Source organism: Scardinius erythrophthalmus (genome assembly GCF_964197995.2).
Source record: "Scardinius erythrophthalmus genome assembly, chromosome: 4".
NCBI classification, from domain to species: Eukaryota; Metazoa; Chordata; class Actinopteri; order Cypriniformes; family Leuciscidae; genus Scardinius; species Scardinius erythrophthalmus.
Genome location: NC_138224.1, coordinates 57,935,698 through 57,953,395, shown reverse-complemented (window position 1 = coordinate 57,953,395; position 17,698 = coordinate 57,935,698). Strand labels below are relative to the sequence as shown.

The 17,698-nt window shown below is 41.3% G+C and overlaps 1 protein-coding gene across 1 annotated transcript; it reads right to left on the bottom strand.

Moving 5' to 3' along the window:
- Positions 1-5,915: 5,915 nt before the first annotated feature.
- LOC308689829 (uncharacterized protein) lies at positions 5,916-17,441 on the bottom strand. The gene is made up of 3 exons (XM_081363862.1): positions 17,418-17,441; positions 16,012-16,128; positions 5,916-9,953 (listed from the first exon to the last, which is right to left on the bottom strand). The coding sequence occupies exons 2-3, from the start codon at positions 16,070-16,072 to the stop codon at positions 7,342-7,344; spliced, it is 2,673 nt and encodes an 890-aa protein (XP_081219988.1). The 5' UTR covers positions 16,073-16,128; positions 17,418-17,441; the 3' UTR covers positions 5,916-7,341.
- Positions 17,442-17,698: the final 257 nt, after the last annotated feature.

The following is a 17,698-nucleotide window of genomic DNA, read 5'->3' as shown; positions in this document are numbered from 1 at the left end:
GGATGCCATGCAAAATCTGCAAAACCTATCCACAATGAAGCTTTCATAAAATCCTGCAAGAGAATGGGCACCGAGGTTATCTGCTGACACAAAGAGTACTGTCCCTTTAACACTTCTACCAAGATGCTCAATGTAGACCCCATGCTGTTCAAGAGTGGCTAATTCACAAAGAAGTGGGTACAGAACTCTTTCATAACCACACTCTTTAACTGTTTCAGTGTTGCACAGAAGAGCAAGCTGAATTGAGTTTAGGGTGGATCTGTATTTTCCATGCAAGTTTGCAATAACCCAATAAAGTGCACACATCTTATGTTTTTCTTTTAGATGTTCCTAAAGGGTTAGCCACTTCGAAATCATCAATGTACAGACCCAGAGCGATTGTGAATTCATCACAACTAAGAAGTGCATTCTCTCTGAAGTTTGAACCATCACTACATGTACGATATTCATGTGTTTTATGTTCTTGTTTTGACATAGCCTTATCCAAAATGTCTTTCTTGTTTAACAGTTTTTGTAGCATCTGTAAGAGGGGAACATATGCTACAGTTTTTCTTCCTTTCTCAACAACAAACTCTATAGGCAGTATTAGAGGAAAGTTGCGCATTTCATATGATGCTCTCCTTTTACCAGTTGCAAGACATCCATTTTTTCCACATGATTTGGACAATATGTCACTCTCTGCCACAGTCTCAACCACCTCTTTCAAAACTGACTCATCTACATCTCCAAAGTGTTTCTGAAGAACAGCCTTCACATTCTTGTGCAAAAGTGGCAGGGATGACTGAACTATTTGGCAAAGCTGTCGAATTACTTCCTGAACAGAGTTCTCTGGCATGTGTAGGATGGTTTGCATTTTAAAAAAAAGAGCTGCTAAATTATGTTCCAATTGTTCTCCTAAATCTTGAGATTGTGTTTCGCTTGCTTCTGCATTAAAATCATCGGGTCCAAATTCACCTGGGAGCATCTCCTGCACAGCACATTCATGCGTGTCAATTACACTGTCTTCAGTTTCATTCTCATTACTCTCTATTCTTACTATTAACTCTGGTTTAAACATTCTCTCATCTGAACGTGGAATATACACTGCTTTCAAAGCTACAGCCTTGAAATGGACATTGAACTTTTTGGTGGTCTTTGAGATGTCTACGCCGAAGGTGGGCAAAATATTCAGTAATCTGACAGGGTTCAAGAAAATCACAAAGTTGACAGCGAAACTTAGCTTCAAATTTATCCTCCGATTGTTGTTTTTCAGTTGCTGTATGAAAACGGGATAAGTGTATTTTAAGGCTATTGAAAGACTTAAAACTGCATAAACATTCTTGATATAAACATGGAAAAGGCTGGCTTCTTGCATAGCTACCATGTTTAAGTCTGTAATGTTTTAACAAGTATCCCCTTTTGTCACAAGCAAATATGCAATACTTACATTTCCAGATAATCTTGATTAGCCTCGCTTTAAACTTGAATCTGCAGAGTAACAAAAAAATTTGATTGCTTTTTACATGATAACAAGAAAAAATATATATCTTTTGATCTGTTATATACAAAATTTATATCCAAAATAAAGTACTAGCTATCCATTTATTTATTTAGCATGTCATGATACAATAGACTTGCAAAACTGAAATGTACTAGCTAACACCACGCTGATGAGCACGAGGTTGCAAAAAAAAAAAAAACCCACGAGGTTGCATTTCTTTAACTGCATGGGCTAGTTTCTTGCTAAGCAACATCTCACGAGGGAGGGAGTGCTGTTCTTCTGGAGATCACTGTGATGGGGAACGTTGAAGATATCCCGCTCTAACTCCTCCAGTCACAGACCACAGATGGCAGTGACAGAAGCCACTCCACTTCTGCTTCTAGACATGAGAAGATCATCAACTGGTTAGAGAAAACTTTTGCAGCGGCTGTTTGTTTGGTGGCCCGGAGAGCTAAATCTGTGGTGCAGCGCAGCTCATTTTCACTGCGTCAGGGGAAAGACCCTGACTTTGTCCCACATCTTTCAGCCGATCAGCCTGGTATGCTTACAACACAGCCATTGTGAGCAGCCAGACCCGCCACCTCATATGCCCTGCCAATAATTGCATTAATTGCAATGTCATTTTTAGTGGCTTAAAACAAAGGCAGGACTGGAGCACATACCCATGTTCGCGCATGCCATTATCATCAGTGTAGCTTGTTCGCTGATGGCGATCGATGCGCGCTGAACACGAGTTCTTACATCCCTTTTTGATCTCATTGTGCAGACCGGGCAGGAATGGACGGCTCACGGGAGCTGGAGTGTTATGGCTGTAAAGAAACCGGTCGTCATAACGCTCCATAGCGCTCAACAATTCAACATACGGGGGGCAGGGTGGCTGTGAGGGTTCGGGTTGTACATTCTCTTCACCCTCATCAGCATCTCCCGCTCTCTTGGGCTGCTTGCAGAGCACTCGCTGCCGGATCAGAGGACGCTAGTGACAACACATCACCTGGCAGCTCAGAGGGGCGTGAGAGATTACCACCTCTCTCAAACTCCTCTGCGAGCTCCCTCTGAAACTCCACGATTCCCGTCTCTGCTCTGCCTCAGCATGAGCGGGGCCTGAATCGCCTGGCACAGATGCCTGTCCCTCGTCCCTTGAGAAGTGGGCAGGCGAGAGTGGAGTTTTCTCAAGGGAAAAACTCATAGTTGGCACAAGCAGTTCCCTCAAGAACTGATCGTGCTTGCTATGAGCCAAAACAGTAAACACAAAAGTTGTGTGTCATCAAGTGTCAATATCTTAGATACGGATCCACACACTTCCTGAAGTGTTTTCACAAGGCAAGGTTACCTTTTGAAGTTTTCAGGTTGAAATGTACAAACAAAACAGTCCCTGAAGACGAAAAGAGGATGACACGTTCTCTAGGCGCTCCTTATACAGTGGGGAGAACAAGTATTTGATACACTGCTGATTTTGCAGGATATCCCACTTACAAAGCATGTAGAGGTCTGTAATTTGTATCATAGGTACTCTTCAACTGTGAGAGACGGAAAATAAAAATTCAGAAAATCACATTGTATGATTTTTAAATAATTAATTTGCATTTTATTGCATGACATAAGTATTTGATCACCTACCAACCAGTAAGAATTCCGGCTCTCACAGACCTGTTAGTTTTTCTTTAAGAAGCCCTCCTGTTCTCCACTCATTACCTGTATTAACTGCACCTCTTTGAACTCGTTCACACACACAATCAAACAGACTCCAACCTCTCCACAATGGCCGAGACCAGAGAGCTGTGTAAGGACATCAGGGATAAAATTGTAGACCTGAACAAGGCTGGGATGGGCTACAGGACAATAGGCAAGCAGCTCGGTGAGAAGGCAACAACTGTTGGCGCAATTATTAGAAAATGGAAGAAGTTCAAGATGACGGTCAATCTCCCTCGGTCTGGGGCACCATGCAAGATCTCACCTCGTGGGGCATCAATGATCATGAGGAAGGTGAGGGATCAGCCCAGAACTACACGGCAGGACCTGGTCATGACCTGAAGAGAGCTGGGACCACAGTCTCAAAGAAAACCATTAGTAACACTACGCTGTCATGGATTAAAATCCTGCAGTGCACGCAAGGTCCCCCTGCTCAAGCCAGCGCATGTCCAGGCCCGTCTGAAGTTTGCCAATGACCATCTGGATGATCCAGAGGAGGAATGGGAGAAGGTCATGTGGTCTGATGAGACAGAAATAGAGCTTTTTGGTCTAAACTCCACTCGCCGTGTTTGGAGGAAGAAGAAGGATGAGTACAACCCCAAGAACACCATCCTAACCATGAAGTATGGAGGTGGAAACATCATTCTTTGGGGATGCTTTTCTGCAAAGGGGACAGGACAACTGCACCAAGGGCCGGCGATTGCTATAGGCGAACTAGGCGGTTGCCTAGGGCGACAAATGTGTTGGGGGCGCGGACGCACTCTAGTGTCGCCCTATCTACTTTCCATATTAATCATAAAATTAGAACGAAAAGCGAAATAAAACATGTTTATTAAACATGATCAAAGGGCAAAGGGCGCCCCCTGAACCACACGTTTAATTACTTGTCAACCTGATTATTAGATTGAATTTATGATTTTTGTCGATCATTTCTGGATTGGCGGGGGGCGGGAGGGTTGCGTTACGTTACTTTAGGGAAGTGCTCAGCTGCTGGTGCATTGATCGAAAATGAAGCGGTCTAAACCTCTGATGCACAGGGACGAAAATGGAGAAAGGAAGAAGATAAACATTAAAGCTCAGTATAGAGTAAGTCTTCTCATCTTAGCTATTAAGGTGTCCAATGAAATAAATTTACTTAGTATTGTAGCCTACATCACCTAATATTGGACGTTTCATTGCTGTCACTAAGCTATAGTTTGCTAGCTATAGTTACTTTGAAGGTGAATAGAAATGGCAGAAACAACTGTTAATATTTTATTATTTGAGATAGAACTAAAAGAACTTAAATATTTTAATTTTGTAGTGGTACATACATTATCCATAATAGCACATTTGTTTGTAGAAGGTATAGTTAAACCAGTTTAATGATCATAATTTGCTTAAATTAATCCAATTTGGTAAATATCCTTGAACATTTTTTGTAGAATTTGTGTATAAACAATTTACAGTTGATTCTTCAAGTCATAATTTGCTTGTTGAAGTGTTGGAGTGACTATATGAACATTCTTTGTAGCATTTTTGTATGTGCAATTTATTAGAGTGTATCATTTAAGTAATATTTTGCTTGTTGAAGTGTTGGAGTGACTACAGGTGAAACTCGAAAAATTTGAATATCGTGCAAAAGTTCATTTATTTCAATTATTCAACTTATAAGGTGAAACTAATATATTATATAGACTCATTACATGCAAAGTGAGATATTTCAAGACTTTGTTATGGCTTACAGCTTATGACATATCAATAAATATCAATTCTAATTTTCTGTGATTTTGAATTTGGGGTTTTCATAAGCTGTAAGCCATAATCATCAAAATTATAACAAATAAAGGCTTGACACTTATCAATTTTCTTATTTTCTTATAAAGAGCGGGGGGGGGGCGCAAAAACTCAATCTTGCCTAGGGCAACCAAAGGGCTAGAGCCGTCCCTGACTGCACCGTATTGAGGGGAGGATGGACGGGGCCATGTATCGCGAGATCTTGGCCAACAACCCCCTTCCCTCAGTAAGAGCATTGAAGATGGGTCGTGGCTTGGTCTTCCAGCATGACAATGACCCGAAACACACAGCCAGGGCAACTAAGGAGTGGCTCCGTAAGAAGCATCTCAAGGTCCTGGAGTGGCCTAGCAAGTCTCCGGACCTGAACCCAATAGAAAATCTTTGGAGGGAGCTGAAAGTCCGTATTTCCCAGCGACAGCCCCGAAACCTGAAGGATCTGGAGAAGGTCTGTAAAAATCATACAATGTGATTTTCTGGATTTTTGTTTTAGATTCCGTCACTCACAGTTGAAGAGTACCTATGATAAAAAAATACAGACTTCTATATGCTTTATAATTGGGAAAACCTGCAAAATTGGCAGTGTATCAAATACTTGTTCTCCCCACAGTATATTTCTGGGTCGCACTAATAGTGACATCATAGGCTGTCACCGGACGATTGCAGTAATTGGATAAGCATTTCAAGCACCGGTTGACCTCAGAGGTATACCCCAAAGTGTCATCAACGCAGTGTCTTGTTCCCTGTTCTCAGAACTATAACCCTAACCCTTTCTAAAGAGAATAATGTATACAATAGGGGCTACAGCCCCTTTGGGGCTTGGGCCCTAAAAAGTTGCTAGACAACAGTGATGTGTACCTTCAACGGCGGGAAAAAGTATCAAACTCTGAAATGATACACCGTCTGTTATGCATAGAGTCGATTTGACCTAAAATAAAATATACACACATTTAAGAAAAGTCAGGGTACTTTAGTTAAATGGGTTTTATTTCAACAAAATTATTACATTGCAAAATTTAAAAATTACTGCCTTGGTAGTTCTAGTGTTAATGTCCTCCGTGTTTACTTCCGTATGACGTCTACCAGTGTTGCCAAGTCCGTGGTTTCCCCATCCCGGGAATGCGATTGGGCTACTTTTGAGAAGAAATTGGGTGGATTTTGTTGTGAAAACCTGGCAACCCTGTTTGAATCGTTCTTTTGCGCATGCAGGTCAGTTCAGAACCTTGATCTGTTCACACTGGAAATCTGACATTGGCCACATTTAAAACAATGAGAACAGCTATACACAGAAATCTGAGCATCTGAGGAATTGAGCATTAATCTCACAGTGTGAACGTAGCCAAAGATAAACTTTTACACATTATTGTGACAGTTAAATTATAAGTAACTGAAATAAGCACAAATGTCAGGGGATGTCAAAACACCTTCAGGTCCCAAAAACCTCCTCGGACCCAAGAGACCTTTTTGGTTGAAACATTTTGTACATTGTTAGCAGGTGAAGAGACTCTCTTCAGTGTGAATTCTTGTGTGGACTTGAAGTCAAGTCACCTTCATTTATATAGCGCTTTTACCAATATAGATTGTTTCAAAGCAGCTTTAAAGTAATAATTGGAAATCAAAGTAACAGAGATTGTTTTGACTTGACAGCAGCTCTAGAATAAAGTTATTGTCCAGCTAAAGTTAGTTTTCTATGAAGGTTTCAATGTTGAGCCAACTTCTTCCACACTGTTGGCAGGTTTAAGGCTTTTCCGCAGAGTGAATTCTTGTAAGGTTTTCTAAAGTTTGAAGTTGATAGAAACTCTTTCCACACTATTAGCAGGTGGACGGCTTCTCTTCAGTGTGAATTCTTGTGTGGTTCTTTATGGATCATCGTTGACAGAAACTCCTTCCACACTGTTGGCAGGTGTAAGGCTTTTCTCCACTGTGAACTCTCATGTGGTCTGTCCAGGTTTGATGTTGACCGAAACTTCTTCCACACTGTTGGCAGGTGTAAGGCTTTTCTCCAGTGTGGACTCTCATGTGGACTTCAAGGTTTCTCTGACTACTGAAACGCTTTCCACACGGAAGGCAGGTGTAAGGCTTCTCTCCATTGTGAATCCTCATGTGGTCATTGTTTGACGTTCACAGAAACTCTTTCCACACTGTTGGCAGGTGGACGGCTTTTCTCAAGTGTAAATTTTCATATGGATTTTAAGGTTGTCATTCTTATTGAAACTCTTTCCACACTGAAGGCAGGAGTAAGGCTTCTCTCCAGTGTGAATTCTCATATGGACTTCAAGGTTTCTCTGATTACTGAAACTCTTTCCACACTGAAGGCAGGTGAAAGGCTTCTCACCTGTGTATACTCTCATGTGATCTTATAAGATTTTTACATTGATCGAAACTGATTTTGTACACTATTAGCAAGTGAACAAGCCGTTCACCTCCCTGATGTGAATTCTCATGTGGTTCTTCATGGATCGTTGTTGACAGAAATTCTTTCCACACTGTGGGCAGGTGAACGGCTTTTCTCCGGTGTGAACTCTCATGTGCCTGTTAAAGGTTCCTTTTTGAGTGAAACTTCTTCCACATTGTTGGCAGGTATAAGGCTTTTCTCCGGTGTGAATTCTCATGTGGTCTGTCCAGGTTCGATGTTGACCGAAACTTTTTCCACACTGTTGGCAGGTGAATGGCCTTTCTCCAGTGTGAATCCTCGTGTGGACTTCAAGGTTTCTCTGACTACTGAAACGCTTTCCACACGGAAGGCAGGTGTAAGGCTTCTCCCCAGTGTGAACTATCATGTGGGCTTTCAAGTTTCTATCATGATTGAAACTCTTTTCACACTGTTGGCAGGGGAAAGGCTTCTCTCCTGTGTGAATCCTCATGTGGTCTTTTATTGTTTGACGTTCACAGAAACTCTTTCCACACTGTGGGCAGGTGTAAGGCTTTTCTTCCGTGTGAACTCTCACGTGCCTGTTAAAGGTTCCTTTTTGAATGAAACTTTTTCCACATTGTTGGCAGGTGAATGGCTTCTCTCCAGTGTGAATTCTTGTATGGTTTTCTAAGGTTTGACGTTGATAGAAACTCTTTCCACACTGTTGGCAGGTGAACGGCTTCTCTCCAGTGTGAATTCTTATGTGGGCTTCAAAGTGTACCTTTTGAGTGAAACTTTTTGCACACAGCTGGCAGGTGAAAGGCTTCTCTACACTGTGAACTCTCATGTGGTTCTTTAAGGTTCGATGTTGATAGAAACTCTCTCCACACTGTTGGCAGGTAAAAGGCTTCTCTCCAGTGTGAATTCTCATGTGGTTCTTTATGGTTTTAGGTTGATAGAAACTCTTTCCACACTGTTGGCAGGTGTAAGGCTTCTCTCCACTGTGAACTCTCATGTGGTTCTTTATGGATCGTCGTTGACAGAAACTCTTTCCACACTGTTGGCAGGTGAACGGCTTCTCTCCGGTGTGAACTCTAATATGCCTGTTAAAGGTTCCTTTTTGTGTGAAACTTCTTCCACATTGTGGGCAGGTGAACGGCTTCTCTCCAGTGTGAATTCTCATGTGGTCTTTCCAGGTTCGAAGTTGATTGAAACTCTTTCCACACTGTTGGCAGGTGAAAGGCTTTTCTCCAGTGTGAACTCTCATGTGGTCTTTCAAAGTTTGATGTTGACCGAAACTCTTTCCACACTGTTGGCAGGTGAACGGCTTCTCTCCTGTGTGAATTCTTATGTGGGCTTCAAAGCGTACTTTTTGAGCGAAACACTGTCCACACTGAGGGCATGTGTAAGGCTTCTCTCCAGTGTGAACTCTCATGTGGTTCTTTATGGTTCGAAGTTGACAGAAACTCTTTCCACACTGTTGGCATGTGTAAGGCTTTTCTCCGGTGTGAACTCTCATGTGGTTCTTTATGGATCGTCGTTGACAGAAACTCTTTCCACACAGTTGGCAGGAGTAAGGCTTTTCTCCGGTATGAACTCTCATATGCCTGTTAAAGGTTCCTTTTTGTGTGAAACTTCTTCCACACTGTTGGCATGTGTAAGGCTTCTCTCCTGTGTGAATTCTCATGTGGCTCTTCACGGATCGTCGTTGACAGAAACTCTTTCCACACAGTTGGCAGGAGTAAGGTTTTTCTCCGGTGTGAACTCTCATATGCCTGTTAAAAGTTCCCTTTTGTGTGAAACTTCTTCCACATTGTTGGCAGGTGAAAGGCTTCTCTCCTGTGTGAATTCTCATGTGGTCTGTCCAGGTTCGATGTTGACCGAAACTCTTTCCACACTGTTGGCAGGTGAACGGCTTCTCTCCAGTGTGAATTCTTATGTGGGCTTCAAAGCGTACTTTTTGAGCGAAACTCTTTCCACACTGAGGGCATGTGTAAGGCTTCTCTCCAGTGTGGATTCTCATGTGAACTTTAAGACTTCCCTGATTACTGAAACTCTTTCCACACTGAAGGCAGGAGTGCGGCTTCTCTCCACTGTGGATTCTCATGTGAACGTTAAGGCTTCCCTGATTACTGAAACTCTTTCCACACTGAAGGCAGGAGTAAGGCTTCTCTCCAGTGTGAATTCTCATATGGACTTCAAGGTTTCTCTGATTACTGAAACTCTTTCCACACTGAAGGCAGGTGAAAGGCTTCTCCCCAGTGTGAGTTCTCATGTGGATTTTAAGGTTTCTATGTAGAGCAAAACTCTCTCCACATTGGCGGCATGTGTAAGGCTTTTCTCCGGTGTGAATTCTCATGTGCCTGTTCCAGCTTCCTTTTAGAGTGAATCTTAATCCACATTGATGGCAGGTGAATTGCCTCTTTCCAGTTCTCATGACTTCAGGTTTTCCATGTTGATTGAAATTCGTTCCTAACTTAAAACAAGTTAAATAACTTCTTGTTCTTGCATTTTGAGCTGTGTTTCGCATGGAAGTCTTTTCAGGCTGTGAACAACTGAAAGATTTTTCTCCAATTATGAAACCAAGAAGATTCTCATACTGATATTTCTCTTCAATTTCATTGAGTACTTCCATCTCCTCTTTCAGTGCCATTAGGTCTAAGGTGAAAAAAGAAATAAAAACAAAATGTTAACCCCAGTTTTAATGGCATTAGTGGCAACAGACATCAAAACATATAGGTATGTAATGCATCAAAACCAACGTCTATTCTTGATCCTATATACCAGGGGTTTCCAAACCTGCTCTGGAGGGCCTGTGTCCTACAATGTTTTGCTCCAACTTGGCCCAATACACCTGCCTGGAAGTTTCTTAAGTTGGCAGAAGACATTGATCAGCTGGTTTACGCGTGTTTAACTGGGGTTAGAAAAAAACTCTGCAGGAGAGTGGCCCTCCAGGAACAAGATTGGACACCCCTGTTCTATAACTTCTATGCTTTGAAATAAAGATGCACTGGTCGACTGGCTAAAAAAACAGAACCGGATGGTTTTTGTTTTGGCTGATCTCTATACTGGACTAGCATACACGGCATTGCAATAATTTTACAAAATATTTAATGTGTAGAAATATAATCAGTCTGTGAAAAGGATGTTTTCAGAGGAACACGCTTAATACGGATACAAAGTACACTGTACTTTACACTGGTACTGTACACTGTCTGCTCCTGTCTGCCCTGCTGCTGCTGCGTTGCATTGGTTTGCGTCTGTAAGCTTCGTTTCTTTCTGTTTTTATTCATTATTTACTATCATTCCTTGTTATTTATACTGCTAAATATAACTTCTATAACTTCTTCTAACGCTCTTTATTTATTTATTTATTTATTCTCTAGCGCGCCTTTTACGAGTTCATCAAAAAACTGTGGTGAGAATCAGTCAACATACACGGTGAGTCATGTCATGTCATCTTGTCCTCTTATTGTCACCTGCACCTCATGCAACATGTATAGCATCGCCTTCTCTGTCAGCACAGGATTTACATGTGATAAATGCAGGGAGATAGTAAAGCTGGCGGAGAAGATTTCAGAACAAAAGACACACATCCAAACTTTAATCGAGGTTAATTGTAAGAGTGCAAGGGCTTTAGATACTGCTTTGGATGCGACTAGCTTAGTGAACTCTGTACATTGTTCGGTTCCGGCTGAAGTAGAGCCCGTGCAGCAGGGCAACTGGGTGACGGTGAGACGCTGTAGTCGCGGGACAAAACACCGCTCTTCCGTTCGGATTACAACATCAAACAGGTTCTCCCCACTCAGTGAAACACCCACTGAGAATCCTGTTGATTGTGCCCTAGTTATTGGTGATTCGATCACACGGAACGTGAAAATAGAGACACCAGCCACCATAGTCACATGTTTGCCGGGAGCCAGAGCGCCTGACATCAAAGCAAATTTAAAAGTGCTGGCTAATGCTAATCGTAAATTCTCTAAGATCATTATTCACGTCGGCACTAATGATGTTCGACTCCGCCAGTCGGAGATCACCAAAATTAATATTAAAGAGGTGTGTGAACTTGCAAGTACGATGTCAAGCACTGTAATTTGCTCTGGCCCCCTTCCTGTTCGCAGGAGTGATGAGATAGTTAGTAGATTATGTTCGCTTAACGGTTGGCTGTCTAAGTGGTGTCCGCTTAATAATATAGAATTCATAGACAATTGGAAAAGTTTTTGGGGCAGACCCATAGACTGTAAAAAAAGATGGACGACGCCCCTTCGCTCTCTTCCATTGATGAGAACTGAAGCCGCCAGAGTCCCGATATGGCGCTGACATATTGGAACTTGAGTCTGCGCAGTAGCGATCTCGGGACCAGACCTGCACAGTAGCGAGCAGGAAGTAAGGCCGCGAAATCAGCGCTCCGCCCTCACTCTCGCAGAATACACTCAGGGAGAGTGGATTCTGCACACTTTTTTAAAAATTGATTGCAGTACGACAAGAGGCTTGTTAAAATAAATTAAATACAATCTCCTCAGTCCTCCGAAGATCCCGAAAAAAATGTCCGTTGGTGCTTCAGTGACTACTTCGCTCAGAGAACCTGTCAATCACAGCTGTCAATCATGACGTTACACCACCGCATCACGTAACTAACTAAAAAACAACTTATTTTTGAAACAGACACTTGAACTTACATCAGCGTGATAAAAACGACAGCAAATGAAAGAAACCGCATTTGGAAAAAAGATATTTGAAGTGTAATTTAATTGTTTAGTTGGTCTCACGTCCCGTCGAATAACACAGGGAGGCGGGACTTATGACCTATACTAGGACCAGTCACTGGGGGGCGATCGAGACGTTTTGGCTTCACTTTTCAGGGCTTGTGCGGCACGCTTGGGCAGACCTGACCTGTTGAAAAGAGATGGTATTCATCCCTCCTGGGATGGTGCTGCTCTTCTCTCTAGTAATATGGCTCATAGTCTTAGAGCTCAAACATGACAATCTGGGGCTCAGGTCAGGAAGCAGACAGACTGGCTAAACCAACTGTCTGCTAGCGGCCTCGCGTCACCCAGGTCAGATAAATCCCATCACATAGAGCCTCTTTCACCTAGATATCATCATATAGAGACTGTGTCTGTTCCCCGAATTTGGAAAAAATTTAATTGATGTCCAACAAATAAAAAACAGCTATATTACAGATGAGCAAATGCTAAAGCTTGGGTGGCTGAATATTCGATCGCTTACTTCAAAAGCACTCGTTGTTAACGATATGATTTCAGATAATAACCTAGATATGCTGTGTCTGACAGAAACCTGGTTAAAACCAAACGATTATATTACTTTAAATGAGTCCACTCCGCAAGATTACTGTTATAAACATGAGCCTCGTCTGAAACGCAAAGGGGGTGGTGTTGCTGTAATTTATAGTAATATCTTCAGAATTACTGAGAAGTCTTGTTTTAAATATAATTCTTTTCAAGTGTTGGTGTTTCATGTAACACTATATAGTGTAAATGATAAATCACATTTGAGATTTGTGCTGGCTACTGTATACAGGCCACCAGGGCACCATACAGACTTTATCAAAGAATTTGCTGATTTTCTATCAGAGTTAGTATTGACTACAGATAAAGTACTAATTGTTGGTGATTTTAATATACATGTAGATAACAAAAAAGATGCATTGGGACTGGCATTTAAAGACATTCTGAACTCTATTGGAGTTAGACAACACGTGTCAGGACCTACTCATTCTCTAATCATTAGGGATGTCCTGATCCGATCCACGGAATCGGTATCGTGCCGATACTGGCCCAGAATGCTAGATCGAAAATGATCCGATACCTATCCAACACAAACCATGGGAAATTCTAGCTTAAACCATCGTCTAAATGCTTGTATATTAGCATTTCCATTGTTGCAATAGTAGCCAATTATAGTCGCATGAGTATGAGAGTTAGCTAACTTACAGAATAGCCATGTCAGCGGTGTGGACGTATTTTAACCTTCAAGAGGAAAAAAGTCCAACGGTTGAATGCAAAATTTTCAACGCAAATGTTTCGAGGGGTGGCAGTGCTGTTGGTCGGTTTAACACCACAAACTTAATTAAGCATTTGGAAAAACACCACACGGAACAACATCAGGAATATCTGCAAGCAACGGCTGCAAAGAAGAGCAAAATGCCCGAACAGTAGACATTGCTGGAATCATTAAAATGTCGAGAGAAACTCCCCCCATGCAGCAACAAGGCGAAATTGATAATGGAGAAACTAGTTCAGTTTATTGTCCTGGAAGACCAACCCCTTTCGGTGGTAGAAAATGTGGGGTTTAGACGCTTAATTGAGCATCTTGAGCCTCGCTATACTTTGCAGAGTCGCTAATATACAACGGAAAAGGTAATCCCTCATATGTACAACGAAGTTTGCGATTTCCTCTCCAAACTCTTGGAGAATGTAGGTGCGATTAGTCTCACAACAGACATCTGGAGCTCAGACGTGAGTCCAATGTTCATGTTAAGTCTGACCGCACAATGGATAGACTGATTTTAGTTTGAAAAAAGCTGTGTTGTATGCCCGAGAGTTTCGTGGATTGCACACAGGGAATTCTATTACGGCAGCCATTGAGGAGATGTTGCGTGAACGGAAGATTAATAAAAACAAAGTCCATGTAGTTTTACGGGACAATGCAACAAACATGAAGAAGGCCATGGATCAACTTGGCGTGGCAAGTTCAGGATGCTTCGTGCACACACTGCAGCTAATTGTACACGAGGGACTGTTGTCTTAGCGCAGTGTAAGTGACGCATTGAAAAACTGTAGGCCACTTTAAACACTCACTGCATGCCTATTCAAGGTTAGAAGACATCCAAGTAGAGCTAAATATGCAGCCTAAGCGTCTGCAGCAGGACGTCCGAACTAGAATGAACTAGGGCTGGGACGGTTACCGCATTACCGCAATACCGCGGCCACGTGACGCCTACCGCGGGTCTAAGCTCGTCACCGTCATCACCGCAAAAAAAAAAAGAAAATAAATAAATTAAAAATAAACACTGGCCTTTACATGTGTTCACGTTGTGTCTAATGACATGGGTTCGTTGATTCTAATGACATGGATTGTGTCTAATAACATTGTGTCTTACATGGATTCAAGGTTTTCTAAACAAAACTTATCATCAAAAGATGGAGCAAATCCGACCTTTCGCAAGTTGTTTCATGACACATAATAACATTCCATTCGTAGGCTATTGACTATAACCCCTTATTTTTCACTCTGTGGCGTGTTACGGCTGCGACGCGGCTCCCGGAGCTGATCGCGCCCACTCTAGTCAATGCTTGTGTTTACAACAGCCACGACGCGTTTCAGAAGCGTCCCTCCGCGCCGCTTCGCTAAAGATAGGCGCCTATCTGTGTGAGAGAGAGAGAGAGAGAGAGAGAGAGAGAGAAACAAATCCCTCATACCTCTATATGGAATTTGGTGTGTGAGGGCTGGACCCGAATATTCCTCCGGTGGGTTGGTATTCGATTTGAAAATTGACTTTCGAATAATTTTTTTTTTTGCACACCTGGCATTCTCATTCGCGCTTGAATATGTTCAACACTATAAAATCTGACGAAATACAATACTCTTTTTTAAAATTATCTTATATAGCATAGCCATTTTTAATAGGATGGACAGTTGAAGGAACCCAACCAAATACTTAATAAATATATTTGCTGCTTCTTGGCCTACTAAAAAACTTCCTCACGTAATAATCTAGAATACTGTCTAACACTCGATGGCTGCTCTGTTAAGTCTTCGTCGTCGGTTAGGAACCTGGGTGTGCTCTTTGATACCAATCTTTCATTTGAAAGTCACGTGTCTAGTATCTGTAAAACTGCATTTTTCCATCTTTACCTGTTAACCGTTGCCAGTGCGCCCAGGCACTGATGCGTTTTTTTATTTAAGCGCTTGAGCTACTAATGTTAGAGTCCTCGACGCACCTCGGGGAAATACCGCTGTGGATTCTGGCGATAACCGATGATCGTTCCACCAATCAACTATCGGCACCGATATATATCAGCAGAACCGCTCGACCTCTAGTCAAGTGTACATATTCTGATTGTTTGAGTTAGGACTCTACTTTTATTAAAATTAACTACTGTTCATCCAGTGTCATACATTTAGATCATAACACTGATGGGTAAAACCATGTGTATGTATGTCAGTATATGGTTCCTACGCTATCTGTATCCCATATTCAGAAGCTGACCCTCGGTGTGTGCGTGTATACATCTGTGGGACATCTGCATCAGTCAAAGCATTCCTGTCCTTGTAGAGAATATGCCAACTGTGCACATCGTGAACATATGCTGCACATGCACACAGAAATAACACTATAAACTAACATTAACAGTAAGTGTTGGTCTTCAGCCATAATCAGGATTGTGCCGCCTAACACCCAATGGGTGAAGCTTACATTACAGTGTAGCGCAGTGCCAATGTCAGTCATTGCTATCGTCACGTTTCCAGACCATCACTGGACCGAAGAAGCGTGAAAATGTCAGCGTTTTATTTAAAGTGAAAGATAAGAATGGTCCAGTCATGGAGAGGTGCGTTATAAACTCATATAAATCCATTTATCCATCATATATATATATATATATATACATATGTCTCCCGCTCCCAGTGAAGAAGACGAAGAGTGAGCGGGAACTGAGTGAACACACATCACTGCAGAAAGAGTGAGACTGACCGGTGTGATGCCCAGAGTCTCCAATCTCCACCTCCTCCCTCTCCTCTTTAACACACGCCATCGCTACGATCACCTCAGTCCAGGAGCGCCACGAGCGTCTCTGTGTGTGTGCGGACACTACAAACACAGTCACAGAGGGTTTGTTTATTAGAAGAACATTACAATCTAAAAAAAAGCTTATTAAAGCATACGTTAAAATCAAACAATTAAAATAAATAATTACAAAAGCACAGACAACATCTTAACTGGTAAGATGAACCCAAGCTTAGTAATTGACAGTATATTAGCCTACACTTGATTACCCCATTACAGTAGTGCCTTTACAGTTATTCACATCATAAAATAAATACACTTACTTGTAAAATTAAACATTCACATAATTATCTCAAACTCTTATAATGACACATAATTACTAACAAGTTATTCAAGTAATATTATTTAAATATCAAATAATAAAGTAAATGAATAAAATAAATAACTAGAATTAAAATGGAGGAGGGTTATATAAAAAAGGCAACTCGTGAAATATGTATTCCTTTATTTTTATGTAATATTCTTTGATTTCAGAGTTGCCCATATCTCTTCAGAGTGTTAGCTCTTGATGTGGTGTTCTCCTCTCCATGGCGTACTGTATAAACTAAACCTAGCCAATCATTTAAAACTGCGGATTAGTGCTTTCTCCACCAGTCTAAATAAATATAACTCATCTTTATTATTAAATAGGGTCCTACAACCACAACTATATTCTGTATCTTGATTGTATTTGGTTTCTTGAAAATTTTCTTCCCTGAATTCATTCTGTTAATTTTTTTATTTTACAAACTATAACATATATTATATTTATTATATATATATATTATATTATATATATATATATATATATATATATATATATATATATATATATATATATATATACATACACTCATTATATAGTGCAATGAGCTTCACCGCAAATTATCCAACATCCTTAATATTAGTTTTGCACTGAGGAAAACACCGTGTCTCAGACGCATAAACAGCACAAACAAACAAACAAACACACACACACACACACACACACACACACACACACACACACACGTGCACGCAGTTATCCAGACTAGATAAACCTGGATCAAATTAGTGGGATTGCGTGAGCTTCAAGTCAGGTGTTGGAGTTTAATCCCCACTTTTATGGACCATCCCTCAGCTCCAGTTTCTCCATAGTGTTGTTGTTTACCGCAAGCTGAGGCGCGCTCAACATGTGCGGGCAGCTTTACTCACACAATAACACGAGCACTAGCCTCAGATACAGCACTGCAGTCTTACATCTAGTGATGCATTTTACACCGTTTCTGGAAACTATGACACACAGAGAACGCTCTGCCTCGACTAAAACACTGTAAACAAGTAAAAACACCAACCTTTCTTCACTCTGAAGTGAGGCGCAGCCTTATGACGTCACACACCAGGGCAAAATAAAAGTCCTTCTTCTTCTCTCACATAAATGTAGGATTTTTAATCCTCATTTTATAAATGAACTTAAAACTCCTGCTTCATCCCTCAGTACTCTCTGAAATGAAAAGAGCTATTACAGTAGACATTTTTTTCAACGAGATAAGTGTCTTGCAGCCTTCTACAGCCCTTATGTTGTGATTTATTTTTATATTTATTCCTTTTTCAGTTCAATTTATTTATTTTATTT

Coding starts and splice junctions, on each gene's coding strand:
- LOC308689829 (XM_081363862.1), bottom strand. CDS start 16,072: ATGGCGTGTGTTAAAGAGGAGAGGGAGGAGGTGGAGATTGGAGACTCT. Junction 9,954..16,011: donor AGACTCTGGGCATCACACCG/GTCAGTCTCACT, acceptor TTTTCACCTTAG/ACCTAATGGCACTGAAAGAG.